Consider the following 18,528-nt stretch of genomic DNA (forward strand, 5'->3'; position numbering starts at 1 on the left):
CTGGTCTCCTGTGCTGTCTTTGAGGGTTGCAGACACGGTTTCTTGGTGAGATTGTTCAGGGGAGCAGAGGTGATAATGGCCTTTGAAGGGAACTGGTTTTAGGGCCGATGACAACAGGGGAGGGGGGGGAGGTTTTCTGAGGACTGGGGCATTTTGATTACGGCATTCGTTACAGGAGGCTACCCAGACAGCAACATAGTGTCGGCCCAGATCCGGGCCATATCTGATACATGTGGATTCAATGCATACCAGATGAGGGCCGGATCAGGGCCGACACTATGTTGCTGTCTGGGTAATTTGTATGAATTTGCACAATCTCAATCTGCTACAACCCCAGTGATGGGTATGTTTAGGGGTGGACCTTCATGTTTTTTTCTAATAATTGTACTTGTACGGTTCACATCATATTATTTCCTCGTAACAGTTGCGTTTTCCCATTCTTCTGAGCAGGGCATGTTCATGGTGTCATGGTGAGTTTCTTCTTTAAAAGTGATTGAGAAGTGATGCAAGAGATTACATTGAGAGCTTGATTCGGGTCTAAAGGCCTTTAAGCCAGTTGCCCAGAAGGCAGAAGCACAAAAGGAGAATCAAAAAGCAGAGCTCAGAGAAAAGAGAAAAGAGAAAAGCTTTTCTATAATCTTCTTTTATTCAGTCCTCAACCACATGACCAGATCAATCCGACCAATCACCTGACTATAGCTGCACTCACTGTGCAAACTGCAGACCCACATGGCCTTTTTGGAAAGAAAGCGAGGGTTTTAACAAAGAATCAAATCACTTTACCTTAAATCCTACAAAAATAAATCAAACAATGTGGAGAAATCTGTATTTTTTTTTATTTATGTTGTGCATTCTTCTGTTAATAATAGCAGGATTGATTCTTGCTATATTTTTTCCACCCAGTTGTCTTGAAATTCAGGGCCTTGCCTTCTTTTTTTCCTCTTGACTTCCTCCGTGTGATTATTCCTTCCTCTCTCTGTGCTCGTCTGGAGCAACTGGACCGACTGTTGAATAAAACAGTTGTCAACTTTGAGGAAAAGAGAGAAAAGAACAAATGAAAGAAGCCACAATGTTTTGATTTGCATTAATGAATGCTTATTAGACAAAATACAGAGTGAAAGAGTTGTTTTTTTTTTGACGGGTTAATCCTAGAATGAAGTAGGACATGAGTAGGACAAATTGACCCGACAGGATGTGAATTTTGGATTATTTTCTCAATTATAATGCCCCATTATGCTGTTTTAAAGACTCCTAATGTTGTTTCGGAGTCCCCTACAGGGATTCTTACACGCATCCAAGGTCAAAAACACTTTAATTAACTAATTTACATTTAATCATTTAGCAGACTTTTGTCCAAAGCGACTTACAAATGAGAAAAATAGAAGCAATCAGACCAACAGTGCTGTAACAAGTCTCAGTCTAGCACAGTACAGGTAGTAAGGTTTAGAATAGTATATAATCAGAATAGAATAGTATATAATAGAAAAGGTTAGTGCTAGTATTAATTGGTCAATTATTAAGACATTTTTTTTTAAATGGCTAAAGACTCAGCTGCTCGAATTGAGATAGGCAGGTCATTCCTCCAGCTGGGAACAGTCCAGGAAAAGCTCAGTGAGAGTGATTTCGTGCCTCTTTGGGACGGCACCACGAGGCGTCGTTCACTTGCAGAACGCATGCTTCTGGAGGGCGCATAAGTCTGAACTAGCGAGTTTACGTATATTGGTGCAGAGCCAGTGGTTGTCTTGTAGGAAAACATCAGTGTCTTAAATTTGATGCGATTGGCAGCCAGTGTAAACTGATGAAGAGAGGTGTGACGTGGGCTTTCTTCGGCTCGTTGAAGACCACCCTCACTGCTGAATTCTGGATCTGTTGCAAAGGCTTGATAGTATATGCCGGAAAGCCCGCTAAGAGAGCATTACAATAGTCCAGTCTGAAGAGAACAAGAGCTTGGACCAGGAGTTGTGTAGCTCTGATAGGAAGGGTCTGATCTTCCTAATGTTGTATAAGGCAAGGACAGATCTGCCATTGTATTAACATGGTCTGTGAAGCTTAACTATTCAATTACAACTCCACGATTCCTGGCTGTCATGGAAGGAGTTATGGATGACGAACCTAGTTGAATGGAGAAGTTGTGGTGTAGTGTTGAGTTGGCCGGGATCACAAGCAGTTCTGTCTTAGCAAGGTTGAGTTGAAGGTGGTTGTCCTTCATCTAGCAAGAAATGTCTGTCAGGCAGGCTGCAATGCGAACAAGTACCGTTGGATCAACCGAGTTGAAATGAGAAGTACTATAGAGTTGTGTATCATCAGCATAGCAGTGATAGGAAAAGCCATGTTTCTTAATGAAAGATCCTAGTGATGACATGTAAATTGGTCCCAGCACTGAGCCCTGAGGCACCCCAGTAGCAAGAAGTTGTGTCTTAGACACCTCACCCCTCCACGACACCCTGAAGGACCTGCCTGAGAGGTACGATTTGAACCACTGGAGTGCAGTTCCGGAGACGCCCATCTTCTTTAGCATTGACAGGAGGATATGGTGGTTGACTGTGTCAAAAGCAGCAGACAGATCCAGGAGGATGAGTACTGAGGATTTGGAAGCTGCTCTTGCCAATCTCAGTGCTTCAGTAACCGAGAGTAGGGCCGCCTCAGTCTCAGTCTCGCTTTTGAAGCCAGATTGGTTGTTGTCCAACTCATAATATCCATTGCAGCATCAGCTCTTTTCTCTCAGTGTCTGAAATAGTTTGATCAAGGATTCAGTCTCTCTAAACCCCGCCTCTCTGAGAGCTGCTCTGCTCTGATTAGTCAGAAACCAAATGCTCATTATCATATCTTAATCTCAGCTCTTGACACACAGTGATATGAAGAGTAACGATGGCGAGGGTTTTACCGTATCAATCTCATCAAAGTGGATTTGCTTTGTCGGCAGAAAACAGCGTCTTCTCGATATGAACAACACGAACCAAACTCTTCCAGTCTCAGATATACTACAGTGTTTGAGGGCGGGGCTAAGAGACGCTGATCAGCCAATGAGGACTATAGGCTGGTATTATGCAAATTAGTTACAAACCTACATAGGTTCATGTAGGAAGTAAAACTGGAGTAGAGATGGGGTTGGGCGATGTCTACCAATTTGGCATCAGACGATGTCTACAGTGAAACACCGCGATGGACGATGACATCGGGCGGGAGGGAGGGGGGAGGTATTTTCGTAATATTCTAATTTTCCACTAGATATTTTCCTCTATATCTCATCAGCAATTTCGATTTCATCACACTCTGCAGCAGCTGAGTACTAAGAGCGAATGTACAGTGTCGTGACATAACTGCCAGATTCTGCGTGCTTTCGCACTATGGCTGGCGCTGAGCCAAAGACGGACGCGCTCAGCGCTTGTCATAGGCTATATCACTGTTCAGTGTTTTTAACCACATAATGTTTACTTTAGGTTTCAGACATTTAAATACATATAATTTATGGCAAAATAATAAATGTATAGTTTGTAAAATACACATGGTGTCTATGGAAGCAGCAATAACAACCCATTCAAGTATATTTGACGACGGTTTTTATTCATATCAGAGAGACACAGTGTAAATAACTATAAAGTCAACTCTATTTTTCTCCCAGTTCACCGGCCACTTACTTTCATGTATTTCGGGAGAAACTGATGAATTCACGCGCCGTAATAAATCCAACAGACAGGAATATATCTGAACTGCAGCCCAAACACGGCGCCCATCTCACGTTACAGATCAAGATAATTTATAAAGTTTTTTTAAACGACAAAACAAACTCACTTAAACATATTTGAGAATCGGAATAGAAGATAGTTCATGACATGGTAAGCAAGTCTGTTAATATTTAGAAATAAAAGCGGTAAATCTGTCATACAGCGCTATTTTGGCTGTGGTGAATCACGTGCCAAGCATGACGCGTCATGACTGCCATGCTACTCAGTGCGGCCGGCTACGCAATACTTGTTCCCTACTCTCAGATTAACCCTAATCAACCGAGATTACGTTAGTAACCGAGTACGTTCCCTTTTGAGAATGGTCACTTCGTATTGCGTAGCTATACGCAGTGGGGACGCCATGCTAAACGCCGCACCGAGTAGCTGGTTGAAACTGCAGCTTGAGAACTCTGAGCTTACAGAGTCAGCCAGAAACCAGAGTATAATAATAAGACCGGACACCGTAAGGTATCATAATATACCCATATATAATGTAATGCCCAAACATCCATATTTAACCCCATAACTTGAGACCAGACACAGTCGGGTCTTTAATAAAGGGAATGATAACTGGCTAGAGGCGGGTTTTATAATGAATGAATGTGTGCTTATGACATTGACATATTATGTGGATAAGACCGGACACATGTCGGGTCTTTAATAAAGGGAATGCCTGCAGGGAAGGAACCTCCCTGTTATAGAATCTCACGAACGTAGAAGGCGAGGACCAACCGGCCGCCGCACAGATATCGTGAATAGGGGAAACCCAGAAGACCAAGCCCAAGAAGAGGCCATGCCTCTAGTCGAATGAGCCCTAGTTCCAATAGGGTAAACCTGACCCACTGAGGTGTAAGCTAGAGATATAGCATCAACTATCCATCTGGATATTCTCTGCTTTGTGACGGGCGACCCTTTGGACCGGCCACCAAAGCAGACGAAGAGCTGTTCTGTCTGTCTAAAAAACGAGGAACGCGCCAGATAAATTCTCAATGCTCTGACAGGACAGAGTAGATTAGCCTCCCCATCCTCTAAAGGAAGGGGGAAGGGCCAATGAAGTGATCACCTGTGCTCTAAACGGAGTTGAAAGCACTTTAGCCGTGTCTGGGTTTGAGAACGACCTTCGAGTCGCCGACACCAAACTCCAAACAAGAGGGGCTTACAGAGAGCGCCTCCAAATCTCCAACTTGCTTGATAGATGCCAGTGCCAGCAGGAGAGCAGTCTTTAGTGAGAGTATTTTGAGATCAACCGACTGGAGCGGTTCAAACGGTGGGCCCCAAGGACCGTGGAGAGGTCCCAAGACGGAACAGACAGAGGTCTGGAGGGGTTCACCCTCCTGGCTCCTTTTCGGCGCTTCTTTTTCCCGGGCCGCAGAAGGGCGGGGACAGGGAGAGCAGGGGAAGCGGCGCCGCCATCTTGTGAGAGAGCGAGCCGCGACCGCAGCGTCGAGACAGGCATGCCCTCACAGACCGAGCATCCCCCGGCAGAAGGTGCAGCTTGGGCGGAACCCAGGCACGCGACGCACTTAGCATGCCCGTCCGCCTCGTGCAGAAGAGAGCCGCACGTGGCGCATGAAAAGCGAGGAATTTGAAACAACTCTCGCTGTTCTAAAAGCAAAAGCAAAAACAAGCGTTGGACGGGAAGACGGCTTCTGGAATGAAGGCGAAATCCGCTGAGAGATGCACACTCTAACTGTAGGGCTGGTTTCAACGGCGAAGCTTTCAGAGGACTCAGAGACGTGAAGTATGTCGCTGAAGGAGATGAAATCTGCTATAATGGTTATTTCGGGGGCTTTTATGGGCTATGGCCACGCCCCTTGTGGCGGGCTCTGACGTGTATGACGTAATGATAGCTCATTGGCGCACATGTTGGAGCCGCCCGCGCCATTGGATGTGCAATTGCCGCAGCACAGAGTGAGCCAGACACTCACTGTGCAAGCTGTGCAGTTGCAAAATGCGTTTTACATTTTAAGCTTCATGAATTCGAGGAAAAGGAGTTTCCCCACTGCGTATAGCTACACAATACAAAGTGACCGTTCTCGAAAGGGAACCCCATGGTCTTGAAATAAAACACTTGAAAAGTGTCTTGAGGTGTGGCAACATCACCACCCTGTATATACAACAGCCTGTTGTCGATTATTCCTTACAGGTTCCATGTATTCTTATAAATCTTGCATGTGAACCTAGTAATGTTATTTATATATTTGTTGATCACATGATCAGAAAAAAATAACATCTATCTATCTTTCTATCCATCTATCTATCTATCTATCTATCTATCTATCTATCTATCTATCTATCTATCTATCTACCTATCTTTCTCAGGGTTCCAGACTGCGACCAAATTGGTCGCATATGCGACCATTTTTTGAGAATGTGCGAGTTAAAATGTTATGTGGTCGCATTTGTGCGAGTGGACGCTTGAGCAACAGAACGCCGTTGTATCAGCTGCTGTAACATTTGTAACTTATGTTCAAAATGAACGAGTAGGCTACATCATGAATCCATTTTCCAAACCGTGTTTTTGACTTATTCTGAATCACTACGGTACGCCTATAATAAGTGTTTCTATTCGGATTATTTTATCCCGGGGTCGACTCAAGTGCGGAGTAGCCCAGTGCCTGCGTGACTCGCCATAGACATTAACGGAGAGAAGTTCCGTCTACAATCTTCTTCCGCAAGACACGTGCAGTTTATTTATTGATGAACGTAGACGTCACGCGCATTGCACACTGATGGTGAAACGCGCCAATTACGAATTCACGAATGAAGGCATATAAAAACGATAAAAATGGTCTCACGAAACACAGAGCCTCCTCCTCCTACGTCTTTTCAGCGGTTATATTTTCCTCTGTCGAGCGATTACTCTCATGATCGCTCGACAGAGGAAAAGGAAATTATTATAAAATGCAGAAGGTAAGGAGTGTGAGATTTCTGCTTTTTGTTACAACTATAAACTTTGATAACGAAAAATCTGTATCAGTTTATTATAATACTCTAATCTTTTAAAATGTAATGCATACATTTGAATATTTAATGATTTTTAGATAGATAGAATTATGATAGATAGAAAGAAGATAGAAAGATGATAATAGATAGATAGATAGATAGATAGATAGATAGATAGATAGATAGATAGATAGATAGATAGATAGATAGATAGATAGATAGAATATGATTCAAATGTAAATAGATAGATTGTATATAATTCAAATGTAAAATGCTTAAAATTACAGATTAAAATTACTGTCCAAAATCCATGAAAATCCTGAAATTTGGCAATGATAATTAATATATTAGGTATTTCTGCTGCAACACAGAAAGTGTTTGCTAGCCTTGGTCCATTAAAACCACTATTCATCAGCATGCATTGATTAATCCCATGGCATGTAGCAAAACAGAAAAAAAGGTGCTACCAAATCATATGCTGGTGCGACCAACTGAGAAAGTTGGTAGCACCAGTGCAACCAGTGGAAAAATTAGTCTGGAGCCCTGTTTCTTTCTTTCTATCTATCTATCTATCTATCTATCTATCTATCTATCTATCTATCTATCTATCTATCTATCTATCTATCTATCTATCTATCTATCTATCTATCTATCTATCTATCTATCTATTCTACTGAGAGAGCCGGAAACTTTGTGTAGTTACATGATACAGTTTTGTAATCGCTCACAGATTTAGCGTAATCTCTCTGTGTGTTTGCACATCTGTGTCTCCTGCAGCCGGCACCACGTATATATTCGGGAGAGATGGAGGTCTGATCACATACACATGGCCACCGAACGAGCGTCCGAGCACGCGAGCGGACCGGCTGGCCATGGGCTTCAGCACTCAGCTGACAGAAGCAGTACTGGTGCGAGTCAACAGCTCCTCTGGGCTAGGGGACTATCTCAAACTACACATCGTAAGTACAACAATTATCTTTAGCAGAATTTTCTATGGGAGATTAAAAAAGTATATTCCAATATTGCCTTTAAAATGATTTATAGATCCATTTATTAATGTGCACATGGTCATTTACACAAGAAAGCGAGGCATATACAAGCACTGCCATCTACTGGTCTACAGATCTACACGAAAGTTTGAAACAACAGAGGCAGGAGTTTTTACTTTTTCATGCATATAGTGTCTGCATTCACTCATTCAGTGTTCCCTATGCACCCAATGATACATTCAGTGTTACTGTTGCAGTGTCAGCTCAACTATGGCCCGTGGGTGATATGAGTTTCCAGAGTTTCTCCTCTGCCATGTGTCCGATGGCAGCAGAAGTATATATTCGTCACACACGAGCAGAGCATCTGAAAAGATGCATCAAATAACACACTTGTTAGGCACAATGCAGCAGCACAAGTGCAGACCAAGGAGATTAAACATACAACAACTTACACTGCAAGAAAAGTGACAAAACAGAGACAAAAGAAGTCAAGCCACCATTATTTAAGTCCCCCTGTATTCAATAATTTTATGCCTTAAAACTCATCTTTGATCATCAAAATGACACATTTAAATGTTTTTTCTTTGAAAAAAAAGGTCTTCATGCCTTAAAATTTTTTTAATGTAACTCGACACCCTTGCCTCATTTAGTATGCGTGGTTCTATGAATATGCAAATGAGCCCCGTCTCCACTCACTCGCTCAGCTCAGAGATCCACTGGTTGACGATCACACGTTGATCTGATTGGTTACAAGGTCGTTTGTGACGTCAGAAACACCAGCGATTTCAAACCGTGTTTTTGAGACTGTCTTTGGTTCACTGCAGTTTTAAGGAGGAAATACTCAGCAATGCTGTCGACTTATGAACTTACACATGGTGTGTCTTAGCCTGGTAATACCAGACTCTGCTACTTCACTTTGCTTCGTACACAGAGTCTGGGATAGCATAATAGAGAAGTGTTTTCTCTCTCGCTAGGGGGCGCGTACTAAAGTTTAAAATCATTGGTTACCCGTAAGCCAATCAGATAAGTTTGTTTATGACGTATGTTAAGCGCCGACACAAGCCATCGAACCACAGACATCATGCATCGAACTCAAATCTATGATCGAACTTCCACTGTAAACACTTGATGATGCGAGCGAAATACCCGAGTGAACATGGCTGTAAACGACTTTTTTGATCTGTGAGTGATGTAATAGAATGACTGCTGCGCTTGAGAGGGCACAAACGAGCAGAGAGAGAGAGAGAGAGAGAGAGAGAGAGAGAGAGAGAGAGAGAGAGAGAGAGAGAGAGAGAGAGAGAGAGAGAGAGAGAGAGAGAGAGAGAGAGAGAGAGAGAGAGAGAGAGAGAGAGAGAGAGAGAGAGAGAGAGAGAGAGAGCGCCCCGGCCGCGCGCGCGCACTCCCACGTCTACAAACAACACGAGCGCTGTCTTGCTCTCTCTCCCTCGCGCATATTCATAAAAATCAATCGACAAGATAGTAAGAGGTCGGAAGACCGCGGTTTCACGTGGAGCATTTGGAGATTTTTAGAGATTATAGACTCTAGGAACAACATCTCAATGAACAACATCTCAACTATAAAGGCCTGTCTCATATAAGTTAGACGCCTATCTCAAGTACAAGCCGGTGCAGTTCGACGATTTGGGCAAATAAAAGCCCGGGCTATTATTTGAAGTTTTACGGTATTTAAGACCTGGAAAAGAAAAGAGACACTGACCTGTCAAAAGGCTCCCCAGTTTCACGCTGACGATCGGTAATAGTTGATAAATTAAACTTTTCCCAAAGGGAGTAGGGCCACAACATCACCTCCATTCAAAATGTTTAATACACACTCTTCGTGTTCGGGCTTCAGTTTGCTAATGCCGGGAATATTCTCCACAACAGAGCGAATTGCATCCGCGTCTCCATATCAGCGGTCGTTTTCGATTTCCCTGACCTAATCTTAAACACGGCGCTTACCGACTACGTCACGGCTTTCAGCCCGCCCTCTGTTCGTTGATTGGCCGGCTGTTTTCAGGCCGGTGGAAAACAGAAAGATAGGCTGCTATCTCAGACTGACTACAGGAGCGAAATGAAATTAGCGGAAGTAGGAAGTCTGACGTAGTCAGGCTAGGTGTGTCTTAAAGCGTATTAAAAACACCACATAGACATATAAACAACATTAAAAACTGGATTTTCAATAGTGCTTTTTACAGTTCAGATTGTTTTGCAGCTTTACAGTGATAACAGGAAAATAATGATCAGTTCAATTCTGCAAAAGAAGCTTTCTGCTGCTTATAACATTTATATGTATTTATTTAGCAGATGCTATTATTTACAGCAACTTACAATGTGGAATGCAACAATCGATTCATCTTAAGGAGGCAATAACAAAAGAAGTGCTAACAATACAAAGTTTTAAACATGGTCCAGAATAGTATGCTACTTAAAGAAATACTGATTTTTTTTTTAGCAAGTCAAGTCATTTATTTATATATACAGTGCTTTATATGATATAGATTGTTCCAGAGTACTTCGCATTAATAAACAGGAAAATAACAGGTGTAAAATGCATCACTTATGAAAACAAATGTAATTTCAGCTGTAAAGCAGCTCTACAGAAGACAATTGTAAAATTGTATTAATCAAAAAGCATGTGTAATTAATTGAAATCATGAAACTTGTTCAATTTAACAGCAATTTATTTACAGTTGAACAAAAATTACATTCTTAATGTTTTTTTTCTTCCAAATTATTGCCCATATTCCATTTTAGTGGTTTAATCAAAAACATATCTAATTAATTGAATTCATAAAAACAACTTAATTTATTCATTTGGATACAATAATAGGGCCCTATGAATTTTTTTATTATTATTATTATTATTATTCTGTTTTGTGTATTTTAATTTTTCTGGTAATCAAATGAAGGCTTTTATTTAGATCAAATGTTTTATTCAAATGAAATATAAATGAAACACAACAGAGGTTTACTGTTAAAATTATAACATGGAAGACAATCTGTTTGAATAATAATTGTATTATTATTATTAGTAGTAGTAATAGTATTACATTAAGATGTGCATTATACTGTACAAGAGTAATATATTTCTACCGCAGTTTCTTTAAGTTAAACCAAACTTATTTTGACGGGTTGACCGTCTTCTGTGATGAGATGATAGCTTCTCTCAAATGAAGAGTTGTCAAAGTAAGAATCTTTTGTAACATTATAAATGTCTTCACTGTAACTTTTGATCAATTTAATGCATCCTTGCTGAATAAAAGTATTGATTTATTTTATCCCCCCCAAAACAAAATTCATACTGACCCCAAACTTTTGAACACGGGGTATAATGTTAAAAAAAGCTTTTTATTTCAGATAAATGCTGTTCTTTTGAACTTTCAATTGATCAAAGAATCCTGATTTTGTTTTGTTTTTTACTGATAATAAACATAAATGTTTCTTGAGCATCAGATCCTCATATTAGAGTGATTTCTGAAGGATCATGTGACACTGAAGACTGGAGTAATGATGCTGAACATTCAGCTTTGATCACAGGAATAAATTACACTTTACTATATATTCACATAGAAAATGTGAAAAAGTTATTTTACATTTCTAAAAATATTTCACAATAGTACAGTTTTTTTGTACTTTTAATCAAATAAATGCAGCCTTGGTGAGCATAAGAGACTTCATTTAAAAACATTACGAATCTTTTGAACGGCATGTAGCTGACTCTATGTGGATAGTGAACTGCTGTACCGCCAGTGGCGGGGAAGACGAGGCGCTCGTTCTTCGCTAGATTGAGTTGCAGGTGATGTTCTTTCACCCATGCTGAGATGTCTGCCAGTCAGGCTGAGATCTGTGCAGCTATTTTGGGATTGTGTGGTTGAAATGAAAAGCAAAGCAACTGCATGAGAAACCATGTTCTGTGTAATGAGTCCCAGTGATGTAGTGAATGTGGAGAAAAGAAGGGGTCCCAGAACAGAGCCTTGGGGTACCCCTGTGAGCGGCTGATGTGCTTTACATATCTTCTCCTTCCAGGTGACCTTGAAATACCTGTGAGGTCAGATTCAAACCAGTGGAGTTCCAGTGATGCCCAATGAGGAGAGTGTGGACAGTCAAAAGCTGCAGATGATCTATAGCAGAATGAGGGAACAGCTTTCCCAGTCGGCAGCGCTTCAGTGACCGATAACAAGGCAGGCTTTGTTGACTGGACACTTTAAACCCTGATTGGTTGTTGTCCAGCCCGGTTGTTCTGTGAAAAAGAAAGATGAACGAGTTGTTTTCAACCGTTTTTTTTAGCTATGAACTGGAGGAGAAAGTTGGGCCTCTAACTTTCTATGATATAAGTGATTAGAGAAGGTTTTTTACGCAGCTGCTTGAACACGGTGAGGAGAGATGTGTTGATTATGTGTGTGAGCGCCAGTAGAAGTGTTGGAGAAATGGCTTGTAGAAGGTGTGAGATGATGGGTTGTTCATGAAGCAAGGCTCGTAATTGCGACCTTCACATATGCTCCCGAAAAATGAATCTATACGACCTCAATTTGTTTTGGAGCATTTGTTCAAGTGCCAATAATTCATGTGGTTCAACCTTTTTTCTACACACGCACTGGGCGACCAATATCGTAAACTGCCGGTTTGTGCTTCGAACACACGATCGCAAGAGGCCAGTTTTTAAGTTTCATTTTGGCTAATCTCTATTCTGGACTTGCACACAAACTGCATTGCAATCATTTCCCGAAATGTAATTTGTGTCAAATATTACGAAGCCGAAGGACGTTAACACAGGCCAGAGATATGGGACACGCTGAAGACGAACGTCAAGAAGAGAGCGAGATCACAGCAAGATCACTGTTCGTGACGCTTGAAATAGAGGAAGAAAAATATAATATTGAACTGGGGAGGGGATTTACATTAATGTATCTCGGAAGGAAACTGACTGTCTTCAGAATAGTTTCGATGGCATTTTCTCTTCCTCTTCCCTCCTCCTTAAAGGATTAGTTCACTTTTTAAAAAACTTTTGCTGATAATTTACTCACCCCCACGTCATCCAAGATGTTCATGTCTTTCTTTCTTCAGTCGAAAATAAATGAAGGTTTTTGATGAAAACATTCCAGGATGTATCTCCATATAATGGACCTCAATGGGGTCCAAACGGTTCAAGGTCCAAATGTCAGTTTCAGTGCAGCTTTAAAGGGCTTTAAACGACACCAGACGATGAATAAGGGTCTTATCTAGCGAAACCATCACTCATTTAAAAAATAAATAAAAAAGTTTAAGTTTTATAAGCACAAATGCTCGCCTTGCTCTGTTCTAACAATAGAAGTTATATAAATATATATATTTTTTAATGCTACATACTAGCAAAACACTGCAACAATATTTTTAAAAGTATAATTTCAAACTGTAATATGCAATAGGAGGAGATATAGATCTTAACAAATCATAATTACCATCCATGACCTCTAATGCAAACATTAGCCATTAAAGACATAACTGATAGCGAATTGGTACAGCGAATAAGTATATAAAACCATTTTATATTTGATTATTTATAAATCAGTGTATAATGGATTATTAACATGCACATTGAAAAAGCAAATGGGTAACTTATAAGTATTTATAAAAAGTAATATAAATGTGACTATAACTGTTCTTATAATGCAGTATAGGTCTTAATGAGTCTTTATAAATATATTTATAGAATAGTAATACTTACTTATAAATAAGTATAAATGAGGCTATAATTTGTTATAAGGGCTTCATAGAAAGTGTTACCACATTTTTTAGCATTTATTCAGTCTCTCCCTGTTGTACCACTGAGTCCAAATTTAAACGATGTTCTGTTTTCTGTGAAACTGAATGAGATTTTGTTTATTGTTATGATTTATTTTTTGTAATGTACTTTTTCATTTTGGACTTTTGCAGCTTTCAAGCTTCTAAATGAATGCAAAAGCACAGCTTCACTTTTATTATATTGAAAACAGTGGCCAAAATATTCTTCTGGAATTCACCTTTTGTTTTCCAAAGAACAAAAAGTAATAGCGGTGTTGAACAGCATGAGGTGGAATAATATTGACAGAATTTTCACTTTTGGCTGAACTTTTCCGTTAAAGAATTGTTTTTTGAAATTGTTATATGGAATAAGAACCAGAGTTGTTAAACTATTTCTGATTCCCATCTCTATTGCTGGGGAATACAGGTGTTTGCCTCATCCGTCCGGTGTCAGTTACCCTGGATCAGATCAGCCAGCGGTGACGACATCGTCCAGATGGTTAGAAACAATGGCCCTCATTTATCATTCTTGCGTAGAAACGGGCGTATATGTTGGCGTAAGATTATGCTTACACTCCTCTCACCGCCTGATTTATGAAGCTGTGCGTACCTTTGAAATCCAGGTGTACGCAATACCTGCCCTTGATAAATCCCACGGCTGAAAACGATCGTCATTAGAATAACACGCCCAAGTCTCCGCTTCCCCCACGCCCTCATTTTACGCCATGGACACACGGAAGACGGCAAAGAAGAGAAACTTCTCTGACGTGGAGCCGAAATGACCTATCACAATGCAATATTTTACAGCACGTCTTTTGAATTAGCATTCAATTTCGAATCACGTTACATGTATTGGGGTGTACAATAGTGATGATGATGATGTGATGTGGAGTAGGCCTACCATTCATTCACATTAATAATTGCATGACAATTTGTAATATGCTTCTTATTATTAGTATGATTTGTATTATTAATGACGCTTATTGTTATTTAGAAGAAGAATGTCATTATTATTATTTGTATTATTATTATTATTTAAAAGAAGAAGAATGTATTTTTTATTATTTTGTCAGTCTGAATTATTTGTTGGTCATTGAAAGCCTTTCGTTACCGAACCCAGTCCGTGCGCACCTGCCGGGCCTAACCATGAAACGTCAGGGTAAAGCGCACAGGCTCGCAACTGAAGGAATACATATGCTTATAAATCAAATGCTTTGGTAAAGTCACACAAATTAAACATTGAAGTCCATGTTGCACAAAAATAAACACTGAAGTAAATAATTACTATGTTTTTGTTTTTTTGTTTTACAGTGGGTCATAATATATCATATCTTTTACTTTGTCAGTGCATTTTATGGTGTTAGGAATTGTTTTTCTGCGCATTTCCGCACTAACTCAAAACGTGCGTACATGTACACCACCTCCTGAGCTGGCGTAGGATTTGAGCGTGCCGTACGCCAACGTCCATATTGATAAATTTCAAAGTCACCGTGGTTTTGGGTGTACGCCAGGTGTACGCTGGAAATTTGGTGTACGCACTTTTGATAAATGAGGGCCATTGTGAATTGAGGACACAGTGTAAAGTGTAGATTTGATCCACAAGCTCCTGAGCCTTGAAACCTCGCTTTTGCATCTAGAATGACAGTGAATTCCCTTCAGGAACACTAAAGAAGAGATAGTTTGAGAAGTCAAGTGCTTTTTGCTTTCTGTCCTGTGACTGCACACATCTCTTCAAGAAAATAAAGCTCTGTTTGCAGTGGATATGAATCTATTAAACTCCAGTATGTGTTTTGTGCTCATCTGTGATTGATAATTCATCTGAAAGCTCTTTGCTGTTGTTTTCTGCGTGTCTGCCATCCTTGTTTTTCCAGAGATATTGTGCGTATGTTTATTCTTGCTGTGTCTCCGCTGGGAAGTCTGTCGCACGCGATTCCCAGCACACCAATTAAACACCTGCCCGTTGACACGAACTTAGAGATTAGACCCGCCGCTGCTGCGCATCTCACACACACACACACGCACGCACATAAACCCAGATCCCAGAACAGCACAGCGACTCTGGCACGCGACTGCCTCGTTCACCGCCGTGTCACACTGAGATTACTCTGGGCTCATGAGATACAATGATTATGCTATCATACATACAGTCGACATTATTAAATATGTGTGTGTGTGTGTGCTTCCACTGTTAGAGCCTCTCCTCCCTCACTCATCACTGTCACTGCTGTTTCCATAGTAACTGTGCAAGTCTGTTCTCAAAATTGCTTTTAGATGTTGTATCACCTGTATGTTTTTTTTACACTCTGTGTCCTATCGAACAAACCTGTATCATAAGAGCTCTTGGGTGTTAACATTTCAACATTCTCACTGGATCAAATTCTCAGGTAGACTCACATGCATGTTTAAAAGTAATACATCCATATGGACCAGAAAAAAATGTCCCCACAAGACCATGTTTTATGGGGACTTTCCATAGACATAATGATTTTTATACTGTACAAACTGTATATTCTGTCCCCTTACACTAACCTGACTCCTAAACCCACCCATCACACACAACTTTCTGCTCTTTTACATTTTCAAAAAAACATTACATAGTATGATTTATTAGCTTTTTTCCTCATAGGGACCAAAAATGTCCCCACAAGGGCAATGATTTCAGATATTTTCATATTATTATATTATATTGCCACACACACATAACTGAGTTTTTACGTTTAATGCCTAAAATATCCAAGTGGTGTTCACTGCAGAGACAATGGGCGGAGCTGGACTTCTAGCTCCCCCTCTCTGGATGTAATGGGTGGAGCTTGACTTCTATCTCCCCCTCTCTGGATGTAATGGGCGGAGCTTGACTTCTAGCTCCCCCTCTCTGGATGTAATGGGCGGAGCTTGACTTCTAGCTCCCCTCTCTGGATGTAATGGGTGGAGCTTGACTTCTATATCCCCCTCTCTGGATGTCATGGGCGGAGCTTGACTTCTAGCTACCCCTCTCTGGTTGTAATGGGCGGAGCTTGACTTCTATCTCATCTTCTTTGGATGTAATGGGCGGAGCTTGACTTCTAGCTCCACCTCTCTGGATGTAATGGGCGGAGCTTGACTTCTATCTCATCTTCTCTGTATGTAATGGGCGGAGCTTGACTTCAGGCTCATCTTCTCTGGATGTAATGGGCGGAGCTTGACGTCTAGCTCCCTTGACTTCTAGCTCCCCCTCTCTGTATGTAATGGGCGGAGCTTGACTTCTAGCTCCCCCTCTCTGTATGTAATGGGCGGAGCCTGACGTCTAGCTCCCCCTCTCTGTATGTAATGGGTGGAGCTTGACTTCTAGCTCCCCCTCTCTGTAGGTAATGGGCGGAGCCTGACTTCTAGCTCCCCCTCTCTGGATGTAATGGGTGGAGCTTGACTTCTAGCTCCCCCTCTCTGGATGTAATGGACGGAGTTTGACTTCTAGCTCCCCCTCTCTGGATGTAATGGACGGAGCTTGACGTCTAGCTCCCTTGACTTCTAGCTCCCCCTCTCTGTATGTAATGGGCGGAGCTTGACTTCTAGCTCCCCCTCTCTGTATGTAATGGGCGGAGCTTGACTTCTAGCTCCCCCTCTCTGTATGTAATGGGCGGAGCCTGACGTCTAGCTACCCCTCTCTGTATGTAATGGGTGGAGCTTGACTTCTAGCTCCCCCTCTCTGTAGGTAATGGGCGGAGCCTGACTTCTAGCTCCCCCTCTCTGGATGTAATGGGTGGAGCTTGACTTCTAGCTCCCCCTCTCTGGATGTAATGGACGGAGTTTGACTTCTAGCTCCCCCTCTCTGGATGTAATGGACGGAGCTTGACTTCTAGCTCCGCCTCTCTGGATGTAATGGGTGGAGCTTGACTTCTAGCTCCCCCTCTCTGGATGTAATGGACCGAGTTTGACTTCTAGCTCCCCCTCTCTGGATGTAATGGGTTCTCTCTTGTTTAGGGTTAGGGTTATCGGTAGGGTTAAGCCCAGTGGGTCTGCAGTGAGCAGCCTCTTAAATTATCTGTTTTTATAAATGTATTTTATTTAAGTTTATTGAGTTTATCAATCAATGAAATAAACACACTTTCTGTCAAAACATGCTTCATGTTCTCTCCATACTAGCCAAATTTGCCCTCAGTTATCATTCTTCTCTAAAAATTATGTTAGTTTTCATTTTTAATATCACAAACATCTGGGCGTGATATATTAAATGAAACTACATAAATTATTCCACCCTTTATTGAAACATTAGCCATTTGTTGCTTTTTACGCAGGAAGGCACAATATCTGACTGATCTTTGAGCGAGAGAAAACAGATTACTCCATATCACTCTCAAACTCAGTGTCTGGGGTTAATTTTAATGTAACTAAAATGTGACGTGGTTCCTGGAAACCTACCCCATTTCTGCACAAATGCATCCCATTTCTCTGGATCATCTTTGAGATGTTTCTATGAGTCCATATGCTGCAAATTCAGTGGATTGGATTTGATTGGGAAAGGCACACACCCGTCTATATAATAAACCATCCAAATGCAAAAAGCCATGAGCTGTGTTAGAGGGTGTAAATATTTATTAAATGTCTGGATGTAACTAAGCCCAATGCAGGACTTACACCCAACTTATTTAGACATCCAGCTGGTGTAACCGGCTCCAGTGCATTAAACAACACCATGATCCAAAGCACACAAGAAATCAACAAAATAAGGGCTTAAAAAGAAGAAGGTTAATATTCTTGGATGGCCAGGTAAAAGTCCTGACCGTAACCCCATTGAGACGCTTCGGCGTGACCTGAAGAGTGCTGTGCAATCAAAATAACCCAGACATGTTCAAACAGATTTGTAGAGAGGAATGATATAAAATTCATCCAGCATGTAGTGCAGGGAACATTTAGAAAAGGGGTTTCTGCTGCTAAAGGATCTACACGTTTCTAAATTCAGTTCACATGTTTCTCCAGCATTCACTGTCAAGGAGATATTTAACTTTTGTGTCAGTCAGATTGTGTGTGTCTATAACTGGGACTGTTGAAGATCAGACCACATATTATGAGTAATCAGTGCAAGTAATTGATTAAGTTATTATCTTGATGTGATTTAAATGTCTTTTATTTAG

General features: G+C 41.0%; 1 protein-coding gene across 17 annotated transcripts in view; it reads left to right on the forward strand.

Annotated features, from left to right (window-relative positions):
- Window positions 1-18,528, forward strand: part of nrxn1b (neurexin 1b) — a 148,499-nt gene that overhangs the window by 117,275 nt on the left and 12,696 nt on the right. For all 17 annotated transcript variants that reach the window (XM_056270173.1, XM_056270178.1, XM_056270179.1 and 14 more), the window contains one exon: window positions 7,449-7,630. In XM_056270173.1, the coding sequence (XP_056126148.1) occupies window positions 7,449-7,630 (182 nt within the window). The remainder of the gene's footprint in view (window positions 1-7,448; window positions 7,631-18,528) is intronic.

The sequence above is a fragment of the Rhinichthys klamathensis genome, unplaced genomic scaffold, assembly GCF_029890125.1.
Source record: "Rhinichthys klamathensis goyatoka isolate OS25496 unplaced genomic scaffold, OSU_Roscu_1.1 h1tg000298l_1, whole genome shotgun sequence".
NCBI lineage: Eukaryota > Metazoa > Chordata > Actinopteri > Cypriniformes > Leuciscidae > Rhinichthys > Rhinichthys klamathensis.